At 43.1% G+C, this 11,201-nt stretch overlaps 1 protein-coding gene across 1 annotated transcript; it reads right to left on the bottom strand.

Moving 5' to 3' along the window:
- Positions 1-1,609: 1,609 nt before the first annotated feature.
- On the bottom strand, positions 1,610-10,550 carry ATP6AP2 (ATPase H+ transporting accessory protein 2). The gene is made up of 9 exons (XM_052674120.1): positions 10,408-10,550; positions 8,393-8,523; positions 6,264-6,392; positions 5,644-5,739; positions 5,215-5,352; positions 4,869-4,922; positions 3,897-4,046; positions 3,010-3,126; positions 1,610-2,669 (listed from the first exon to the last, which is right to left on the bottom strand). The coding sequence occupies exons 1-9, from the start codon at positions 10,460-10,462 to the stop codon at positions 2,475-2,477; spliced, it is 1,065 nt and encodes a 354-aa protein (XP_052530080.1). The 5' UTR covers positions 10,463-10,550; the 3' UTR covers positions 1,610-2,474.
- Between the last annotated feature and the right edge of the window lie 651 nt (positions 10,551-11,201).

The following is an 11,201-nucleotide window of genomic DNA, read 5'->3' as shown; positions in this document are numbered from 1 at the left end:
ACCCAAACTCTCATCCTCTCCCATTGCAAAACTGGACAAGGTATAAAATAAGCCTGAACCCAGATATCTGACCCAGGCTCCCCTTAGATCAGCCGCCTGGGGATGGAGTGCTCTTTGGCAGCCAGCTCTCCACCAGCATCAGGAACACCCTGAATCCTTTGATTCCTCACCTTTCTTGGCTTTGTGAGAGTGCTCTGAAGAAACTGTGCTAATTTCTCCTTGGGAAACACAACTGTGGGCTTTTGCTCTCACTGCTGTCCTCCTCAGAGCTTCACGTGCCAGTTTCATTGCTTTCCCTGAGGGGGGGTTTGCAAAGCCTGCAATTTCTGTGAGAAGATTTGTGATATGGCAGTTTACATTCTTAGGAAGATTAAACCTAAAGGGAATGATCAATAGCAGGTCTAGTGGTGGAGACAGCGCTTTCATTCCAGTTAACTGAGTTCTAAATGCAAAAAAGCTATTCCTGGCTCAGGAATCTGTGTTGTAACCACAGATTAGATTAGTGAAGAATCAGTATTACTGTATAGCATAACATCTTGCTCCAACTAAAGCACAATGGCTTTACAGTGATTCTACAAGTAGTCTGTCCTGTATAAAGCAAGTGTTATTTAAGAAGCACATTGGAGTGCTCAAAAACACCTTCAGGACCCACTGGGGGCCCACAGCCACGATATGAACAAATGCAACTGCTAATACAGGAAGTGGGAATTTGAAAGTGCCCTTCAAACAGATGGTGGAAAGCAGCAGTAAAAAGCAAAATTAGAGCCTGCAGCAACATCAAGAAGGTGGAAAAGAGCTCTGAGGGATTATCAGTGCAATGGCAAGTCCTTCATTTACACAAATTCAGTATTGCAAACTTCCGACTGAATGCATTGTAGCTATGCAGGTATATCTGGAATGCAGATGTTAAAACACAATTAGTTACGCAGTCACCTTAAACAGTAGGATCCTGTAAAACTCTTTGCCAGTATCTGAAGTGCACTACTAATCTGATGAGGAACTCTGAATCAAGTGAACTAGCAATTAACTGGATGGAGAACAGCATGAAACTCAAGCTGAAGTAAATTCTCACCAAAAAGGCTTTACCACAGCTGATTTTCAGGCAACCAATAATCCACCTTGCTTAAAATAAGGCACTATCAGGGCTGCTAACCTCAGCTTGCAAAACCATTGCTAGTCCTGGTATCAGACAGCAGCTGTAGAGCTTGTTTTATCTAACAAAGTGTGTGACACAACAGTACTTGGCCTACAAGAATCACAATATAATATCTTTTACCCCCGAGATACACTTATTCTTGTGGGAGAGATGAGCTCCTCATTTCTTTTGGTACATGAGCTCATCCCAGCACAACTGCACGTTGTGGCAAAGGTGTAACTGACCAGGAAGTTCACGCAGAGACCTCAGAAATGGAGCTTGAGCTTAAGGAACACAGGAAATAATACAACAGGACATAAGAACCAGCAATCAGTAGTGGGAAAATTCAAAGCTTACTCTATCTCAAATGGGCCCATGTCAGACAAAGACAGCTGGCTGCACCTGCTCCACTCAGGTGGGCAGCAGTACTGAAGAGAAGCAGCCATTCCTACGAACCAACAAACAGCAAACACATTCAGGAACTATTCTTTGTTTTATTGAACGATGGAAGCAGGACTACAATCCAGGTATATTTAAATCAGGTGTTGGTCCAGTCTTATCATCAAAAAGTCTGCTTTTTTTTTTTTTGCTTTTTTGTTTTTAAATAATATCAACACAAATGGAAGGAATACGAAGCATCCTAACAGGAACTTTTAGCTGTATGCAATGTTATACCATGACCAGACTGGTGCTATTTTGATATTTCTAGACTCTCTACTGTACAGCCCAGCCACACTATCTCCAAATTATTAAAGCTCAAGGTAAGCCCAGCCATTCTGGCTGTGATTCACATTTAAGCCATCATCATGTGATCCAAATGCCATTTCTGCCACTAGTTTCCTAATCCTATAGAAATATTTCTGCATTTCATATATTACTAAAGAATAATGACTATCCTCTCTAAAGTTACGTCATAAATATTTACATCAAACATTTACAACTGGTTCATAATATACAACATAACAATTTAGCTATAACTCATCACCTCTCTGTGGAGAAGTTTCAAACAACTCTTGCTGTCATCATTTCAGTTTATCTGTTTTGCACACAGTCACGGGCAGTGCAGGGCATTTCCAAAACATGATAAAAAAATGGAATGATGTTACCTTAATAACATTTACTTTGGGGGATTTTTACTTTCTTAAACAAGTAGATTTGAACTTCTAAATCCAATCTAGCGCTACTTACTAACTATTAAAATAGGCTTAAGAGGAGGAAAAACAAGATACTTAGAAATAAATACACCTTTTAAAATTCCACGATTAACCACATATTTGTTTTCACTCAACTTAAAGGAGATCTTACTCATCATTTCCCTGTGCTGGAATACAGTTTTAGTTCAATCCATTCTTATCTTCTGATTCGTCATCCTATAAATAATGCTGTCATACCCAGGATCCATGTTCCAGAGGTTGTAGGAGATGACTATCACAGCTAAAGCAAGGCCTATCATCATCCACAGAATAATGTTGAAGATTACAGAGTAGTTGTAGTTATACGGATAGGCAAGGTTATATGGATTATCTGTATCAGCCTGTAACAAAGAAAATAAGTGCATTATTTTAAAGTCTGTCTGTATACAAAACAGGTGCTGATTACATCAAAAAGCCAAACAGTCTAAAGAAAAGAGATGCATTTTTGTCCAGCGATTCTGACGCCAGGGCACAAAATGCTGAAGTGATTCCATGACTGACATTAATGGAATCCAAAGGAATGAGCTGACAGGAGCCTCATGAAAGTCGATGAAGACTTGCCTACATCAGTCAGTATCCTAGTCCTTAAAAAACAAAGCTTTACTCAAGTAAGGAAGTGATGCAGTTTGGATGCATTCACGCTTTCAATAGGCAAGACAGAGAACCAAGTACAGATCCTACCTGTGAAGACTGAAGAATGGAGCGAGTTTTTCTTGTGAGGGGAGAATTAAATGCCTTTACAGCCACCAATTCTACTACTGCATTCCCACCATACAAGTTATACATCTCATCTGCAAACTGAAAGAGACAAAGAGATTTAATTTAGAACCAAAGAGGGCTTTGTTAGCAAGATAAACCACAACATGTCAGCTTCAGGATTATCAAGACTGGGTTAAAAAAGAAAACAAACCTGATACACCACTGTCTTACAGTTCCACCAACTAAGTTTCAACTGGCTTACATCTCCTACATTAAACAGTTATTCAACTTGTTAAATTCATGCTTTTACACTTCTCCATCACACTTTTGACACTCAAAACATACTGGCATCAGGTCTTAGTAAAGAATTTTAGTTCATCACTATGGAAGACCATAGCTAAAGAGTTATTTTCTTAGAGCCCTGGATGTTTAGATTTATACAACTTTGTGGCAAGGGGAAACAAAACACTGCACCCTGGGGTAAAAAAATTTTCACATTTCACTAGGCCAGACTCAGTGAAACATAGCAGTGTTTTTAAGTGAAAGATGTTTGTTTGGGGAAAACAGACCTATTGAGCTCATGTTTATAGGAGTTCTAATAGATTCCCACTCCTTTATCCAAAACAGTGAAAATCATTGATGTGATTCTATAGGGTGAGAAGTTTGTAACAACTGCATTAAAAAACAAAACAAAACAAGGGGGAAAAAAAGAAGCAAAACCAGAACCCAAGCACAAGTCAAGCCACAAGACTAATGAAGTGATAGCTCATAACAGAGCACACGTCAGTAAGCTAACTCCCTTGTAGTTAACACAAAAAATGACTTCCATGGTATTGGTGTGAGTTTTGTTGGTTAGACAGGAAGTATACCTTTTGCAAAGTGTCCACAAGAATCTGAGAAGCATCCTTGAATTGCTGAGAGTCTTCCCCATAATGTTTTCCAATTTCTTCCAAACCGGACAGTTCCAGGGAATACAGGTCTGGAGAATGATCTCTGGCCAAGTGCTTGTGTCGGGACAGCTTTGGCACACCGTGGAGGGCAGAAAGAATTCCATTCATAAACACGTCACTTTAGGAACACTGTCACAACATCAGTTTGCTGGGACTCAGCCCAGCTGCAGCACTGACATTTGACTGCAGATGGGAACAGCCTCCAAGAACAAGCAATGCAATCTGTTCCTATCTTCCATAGACTTCAACTATGGCATTTCTGATCAGCAAGACCAAAACAAGTTATTTTACCTCATTTCTTTCAACCAGTCCTTCACCTAACATGAATTTTTAGAACAAAAAAAAAAAAAAACCAACAACAAGACAGGAGCTCCATAGTGCAAGAGAGAGAAGCTTCTTGCTTTAAAAGATCATAATTAAAAGCTCATCTCTCTGTTGTAACATTTCTATCACTACCACTGTTCATGCCACATAAGTCACTGCATCCTTTTTGAGCAAACATTAGTGACATTTTGAAGTAGATGACAGGGCACAGAGCATGTTTTTAACTACCATTATGCTTCTCAAGTAAGAAAATAAGGGAAACTCTGCAAGTTTCTCATGGAATACTTCTTGTGGGTATGGAGAAACAGTAATTTAGGATGTCCTCTGCTCTCAGTAAACAGAACACAAAAGAAGCTACAAGTGACCAAAGTTCCCACTTTCTTCCATCAGTAACAAATACTTTGAGAATGCATTATTTAAACTGATGCAAGCCAGTAATGACACACCTGAGTGTATAACACTGGTTGCAAGTACCCTGGCCATGGATTCACTACCTTTAAATAATGTGTGTGAAGTCTGTGATCTCAAATGTAACTGAAGTGTTTAAAAATAAAAAGTAAGTCTTACCAGGGTTACAATATCACGTAGAACTTGCAGTTCTGAGAGAAAAAGTAAGTCAACCTGGAGACAAAGTCAAAGGTGAATAATTGCTTTGATGGCACCAGAGTTTGAGAATCCTCGTTATGTTTTAACTCTACATATTTTAGAACAGTCTGTATCTGTTGCAGCATCAAAACTTGCTACAAGGAAATTATTCTTTGAATAAAGCTTACACAAGAACTTAAACCTTAGTTCTTACAAGTCAATTAGGAAAAGAAGGGGGAGTTTTCAGCACAGGGAAAAAATGGGAAAATAGAAAAGCATCTTAGGAAAAAACACTAACTCTATAAGTACTCCTTATGGCTTTTTTTACCTCATTGTTCCTGCTGAGTGAGTTGAGAGGAAGGGAGCTGAGAATGGAGTTGTCCTGGAACAAGCGGTTCCGCAGCTGGCGCAGCGTGACAGAAAGATCTTCAAATACAGAGTTTGCCTTGCCCACCATGTACACTCGCTGCAGGAACAGCCATTGCACAACAAGAACAGAAGTTAGAATCATAGAATCGCTCAGGTTGGAAAAGACCTTCAAGATAATCAAGTCCAACCACAACCTAATCAAACTACCCTAACTCTACCAACCCCCTGCTAGCTCTTCACCTCCTCCAACCACGCAATAATCAACAGCCATACTTGAAAATCACCCTCCAAAGCAAAATATTTTCATATAGTAACTGGTTTTGCTCCACTCATACAAGTTTGTTTTACCACCTGGAGCATCTGCTATCAGAGGCGAAGCAATACTCACTTCCTCACTGGGGGCCAGCTGCAAGACTACAGGAGTTTCTTCAGAGAACAAATTATGAATAGCATTCGCAACACTGTCCAGACTGAAAGGAACAGCCTGAAACACAAAGCCTAGTTAGATTTCTGGGTAAGACAGAAACTAGTGACTCAGTGATGATCATTTGGAATTATTCATGAATACTGGAGATCTAGTAGTTTGCCAGAGCAACTCTGGGACAGCTCATCTGAAGCCACAGCAGCAATTTTTGAAACAAATAAAGACTAGAAACCTTTTTTTATTAATGGGATATACAGAAAATACGGACAAAGTACACTTCAGAACTTTCATGAAGTTACAAGTGTGAATATGACTGAAGATTTCTTCATATTTAAGGGCTCTGCACGTTAGATATGCTATGTGGTCTGGTTCTGGCAATCTTCAACCAGTTTTATTGGACCCAAAAAGGAAAGCCTAACTCAGAGTCAGGCTGGGTTATTCATGGCTACAGCCTGACCATCATTCAAAGGGGGATACGTGAACTTCAAGCAAAGTCAAAATGATGAGAACATCAAGCACTATGGTAGGAAGCCTTGTAACCAGAATGTAGGAGTTGCATGACTGCTCCAGATGTGCATACTCACATTCTCAATAGGGTAAGAGATTCCTTTTGCAGGCAGTGTCAGCTTGTCCACTCCTTTCACAGTCACTAACACGGCAGCTCGGGGCCTGTGAAACAGATCGCCTGCTGCAAGCCCAGGCCAGGGAAGGTCCTATTAGAGAACAGTGAAAACAAACTACAACAACCACCACCATTTGAGAGGAAGAAAGACAAAAGAACCCATCCTGATCACTACAGCAGAATTAATTGGTATCTTGTAGATATCTCTGTACAGGACAGCCTGCTGGAAATTCATGGGGAAGGATGTACCACAAGAACACTTTCACCTTACAAAACAACACTACTTCTCAAGTTAATCATGAAGAAACTGTTAGTCTAAAAGCTATCAGCAAGTTCATAAGAAAGCATGCACTGAGAGCACTGAACAAATATTTCAAGAGATAAATACCATAACTAAAGCAGAAGAACAGGCTTTATTTAGAAAGTGAAGCTTTGATTCTAAAACAAACAAACAAACAAAAAACCAACACCCTCATAAAATAGCACCAAAATATATTTGGGCACATTAAAATACTGACATCTTGATAATTCAATATGAGAAAGAAATACAGGGAGGAATGTTAGTTAGACAATTCACCACTTACAAATTTTCAGGCACTGAATTCAAACAAGATTCTCCATTTGTGTAAAAAATATAAACGCCTAAGCTTCATGAAACCAAATTATTTGGGGTTTGGATTTGAAATACCATTGATATTATGAACTGTATCGCTTCCAATAAAAGAGAAACCTTTTACAGCATCGATAGAGACAAAAACAAGGTTCAGTTTGACCTTCCCATAACAAGAAAAGAACACCTTGTGACTGTATGTGAGAATTTCCAGTGTGATGCAGTATTCTAAAATCCCAACCTGCTGCACCATCAGGTTCTTTTCCTAGACTACAGCCTTGATGTAAACTGCAAAATGAGCATTATGGACTCTTGGCACTCTCAATACCAATATGGGAAGCTGCCTACATTGTAACCTCTGCCTTAGTGACAACGCTGATAGCAGCTTTCAATTTCAGGGTTTAACTACCTAAAGCAATTTGAAGAGCTTCCTTCCTTCTTCTAGGATTGAAAGAATAAGAATAAAAAAGAACTATTTCTAAATGGTTCTGTGGATCCATAAAAGCAAATCAATTCCTAGTTTTGCTAATGGAACAGAATGAGTATCAAATCACCTCTTTCTCTTCATAAGTATGTTCTACACGAGGATGACCAGTATGCTGAAAGTCAAGTTCTCTAAATGAGCCAAAACCCACTACTCTGGTGAGCTTCTTTACATGCAATGTATGCAGTACTGCTCTTTTTCTTGATAAAATATTACATGTATACGTACTGTGATTACTAAGCTTAAGTATTCTTTATCACTAATGTCACAATTACAAGCATAACTGACAGCACAGTACTTTCAGACAAGTTCCTAAATACATTTTAAACAGGCCTGTATTCAAAACAGAGTTACCAGGCCTCTTGACCAGCTGCAATATGGAAGAAACAGGAAACAGCTTCCCTTGCTAGCACTGCAAGAATATCCCAACTTGCTGCTTTGAGTACCTGCTTGCATGGACACTGCTGGAGACACCTTGCCACTAAAAACTTTCATGTGCTACTTCAGTAGCCACTCACCCCTTCTGAAGCCAAAGGGAAGATTCACTGGGCAATGTGGAATAAAGCCATGGGCACCTACTCACCTGCCATAAGTCAAATATCGTTAAAGCTACACTCAAAGGTCTAATTTGGCAAACAAATTAGGTTTTCAAGTCTTTGGATTATTTCCTAAGCATCCTAAGTGAAACTGTCTGCTAAGTGCACAGGGGCAGGAACGCATGCAGATGGGTCACAGAACAACTGCAGAACACTGCTAAAGGCTCTGCAGCCTTGCTTCCTTCTGTAGCTGATGACTCAAACTAGCCAGCAAGCACAGCCCCTTTTTCTGCTCATATGACCAATACAACTCTGTGCTTGGAAACCACACTCTGTTAAGTCATGCACGCCTCACAACAAACAGGACAATATCTTATATATTCCAACACATGACAGGAAGCACGTTAACCGAACAGCTCTGTAATTCTAGAGTCATTTTGCAGCCAAGACCTCAAACTTACCTCTTCAATAGAGAAGCCCATGAATAACGAAGCTACATCTGGGATCCGATCGCCAGGGATTGGCCAGCCTCCATCTCGAAAAACAACTGACTGAGGTGATCGTAAGATACTGAACTCATCCCCACACACACCTAAAACCAAGCAAAAAGTGCTGTCAATTTCTTACGGTCTTCTTCATTCATTCTTGTCCTTCTCACAGCTATCCACCTAGGCAGAGTTAAGTAATGAGTAACGTTTGTTTTTGTTCTCTGGAGCACAGGATAAGGTTTCTATATAGCTAAGACTAAGAATGGACAAATCCACATTTGGATTAAAGCAACAGTACGGTACATATAGGCACACTCACCAGTGGTTTAAGTGTTACAATACAGACACAGTGAAGCCAGCCCTCAGCAAAGTCAGGAAGGCTCAAAACACCCTGCTACACATCAGCACAGCTGATTTTTTCCTGAACTGCTTGGCATAGAAACTCTTTCTGTGCAGACAACAGCCTGAGACACTGAACCCAAAGCAGACAAGACCAGCTAAGTCCACCTGTGCTGGCTGAAGCAGAGAGCTGCCAGTAGCGATCCAGCTCCTGCAGAACAGTTCCAGTTGCCCTCTCGGGCACAGAAGGCCACAAGACATTTATTTTCCATCATGCTGTGCTGGACCAAGGCTGGCAATGCACAGCCACAACCCACAGGACCTCTCACATTGGGATCCCCCTTCACTCTATTCCACATTACCCTCAGTAACAAAGCAGGCTGAAAGTCAGTACTGAAGTCAGTACAGTGGGTTGATATTTATTCTGTAATAAAGTCAGAGCAGACTCCATAAAAATGAGAGATGGGATAGTTCAATTTCACACATATGACGGCAATGCTGTGTGCATGCAAGCACCCAGCTGAACTCATTTTAAAACATACTTGGTGCAAATGTGTCTATCAACAGGCAAATGCAAAAGGGAAAAAAAAAAAAAAAAAAAGTGGTACACTGATGTTAAACGAATGCTAAGAAAAATGACAACCAATCTGACCTTGAGGATGTTGCTTCAAAGCCTGTTGTGACTCTGCATACAGTGTTGACAGTAAACTGAGCCATATTACAACAAACACCACAGGACCAAAGTACTGTGCATAAGTAAAAGGAGAGCAGGAGGAAAATGGGCTGGACTGACAGATGCATAGAGTGTAGATCCAAATATGGCTTAGTTTTACGTTGGTACCTGTTCACTGGATGGCCTGCTGTCAATGTTAATGGCATAGCAGTTCATACCCCCATGCTCTGTGTGGCAGCAACGCTTCCAAGCCCATTTGCTTAAGAAGGAATTCACAAAATTGCTATATGCGTTTTTCATAGAATCACTAATGTTGGAAAAGACCTCTAAGATCACCCAGTCCAACCAGCAGCCCATCACACCATGCCCACTGCCCACAACCCTCAGCGCCACATCCACACGGATCTTGAACACCTGCAGGGACGGTGACTGCCCCACTTCCCTGAGCAGCCTGTGCCACTGCCTCACTGCTCTTTCTAAGAAGAAATTGTTTCTAATATCCAATTTGAACCTCTCCTGGAGGAAGAGGCTATTCCCTCTCATCCTATCGCTGTTACATGGGAGAAGAAGCCAACCCCCACCTCACCACAACCTCCTTTCAGGTGGCTGTAGAGAGCAATAAGGCCTTCCCTGAGCCTCCTCTTTTCCAGACTGAACAACCCCAGCTCCCTCAGCCGCTCCCCATCAGACTTGTGCTCCAGACCCCTCACAGCTTCACTGCCCTTCCCCAGACAAGCTCCAGGGCTTCAATGTCTTTCCTGCAGCGAGAGGCCCAACATCGGAGGTACGGCCTCACCATCGGCTCAGCCTGCAGCATTTCACACCGAGCTTCCCTCGCCCGACACCACCGAGGCCCGGTGATAGCCGCACCGGTCAGAATGACGGGCCCGAGGCCAGAGGCTCACAAGACTGCAGCCCCCGCCCCGTCCCCACAGCCGCGGCCCGGCTCCCTCACGGCCCGGCCCCGTCAGCTCACCAGCGAGACAGGCCGAAGCCAGCAGCAGAGCCACCCCCAGACCGCGGACAGCCATACCGCCCGCTGTGCCGCCAGACCCCGCCGAGAAAACGCCGCGCTGCAGCGCCGCACCGAAAACCCCTAGAACCCGCCTGCAGAGGACAGGCGCCGCGACCAATCCGCAGGCGAGGTTCGGGCGGCGGGGCGGGACTCCAGGGGAGTGACGGTGGATCTGACCATTCGGCAGCGAAACCACCCCCGCCTTCTCACGGGACCGAGCGGTCAGCTGGGTGCTGCCGCGAAGGGGGAGGAGCCTTGGTTTGAATGGCGTTTCCGTTCTGCCAATCAGATCGCGGGAGAGCTCTGCACCATTTCCCCCACTCGCCGTATAATCGGAGGCGGAACCTCACAGGAACGAATGGACAACTGAGTTGTCCAATCGAAGCCTTTCCCCTCCCACTGAGTTGGGAGGAGCTGCGGACCGGGCGGGCGGGCTCTGAGCGGGGGGTGGGAAGAAGCTCTGATTGACAGCTGAGCAAGCCAGTCGGGGAGCGAGGGCTCCGTGTCAGAGCTCCGCGGCTGTGGGGCGTAGGCTGGTGTGGGGTAGGTCGAGACAGCCAAGTAGAGAGCATTGGTTGCAAGTGTGAGGGGTAAAAGCAGGGCGCAGGGCGAATAAGGCTGCTTTAACGAAGTTGTGTGTTCAAGGCCGGGTTGGACGGGGCCCTGGGCAGCCTGGTCTGGTATTAAATGGGTAGGTTGGTGGCCCTGCATGTGGCAGGGGGGTTGGAGCTTCATGATCCTTGAGGTCCCTTCCA

The sequence above is a fragment of the Tympanuchus pallidicinctus genome, unplaced genomic scaffold (genome assembly GCF_026119805.1).
Source record: "Tympanuchus pallidicinctus isolate F22 unplaced genomic scaffold, pur_lepc_1.0 scaffold14, whole genome shotgun sequence".
NCBI lineage: Eukaryota > Metazoa > Chordata > Aves > Galliformes > Phasianidae > Tympanuchus > Tympanuchus pallidicinctus.
This window is presented reverse-complemented; position numbering and strand designations above follow the sequence as displayed.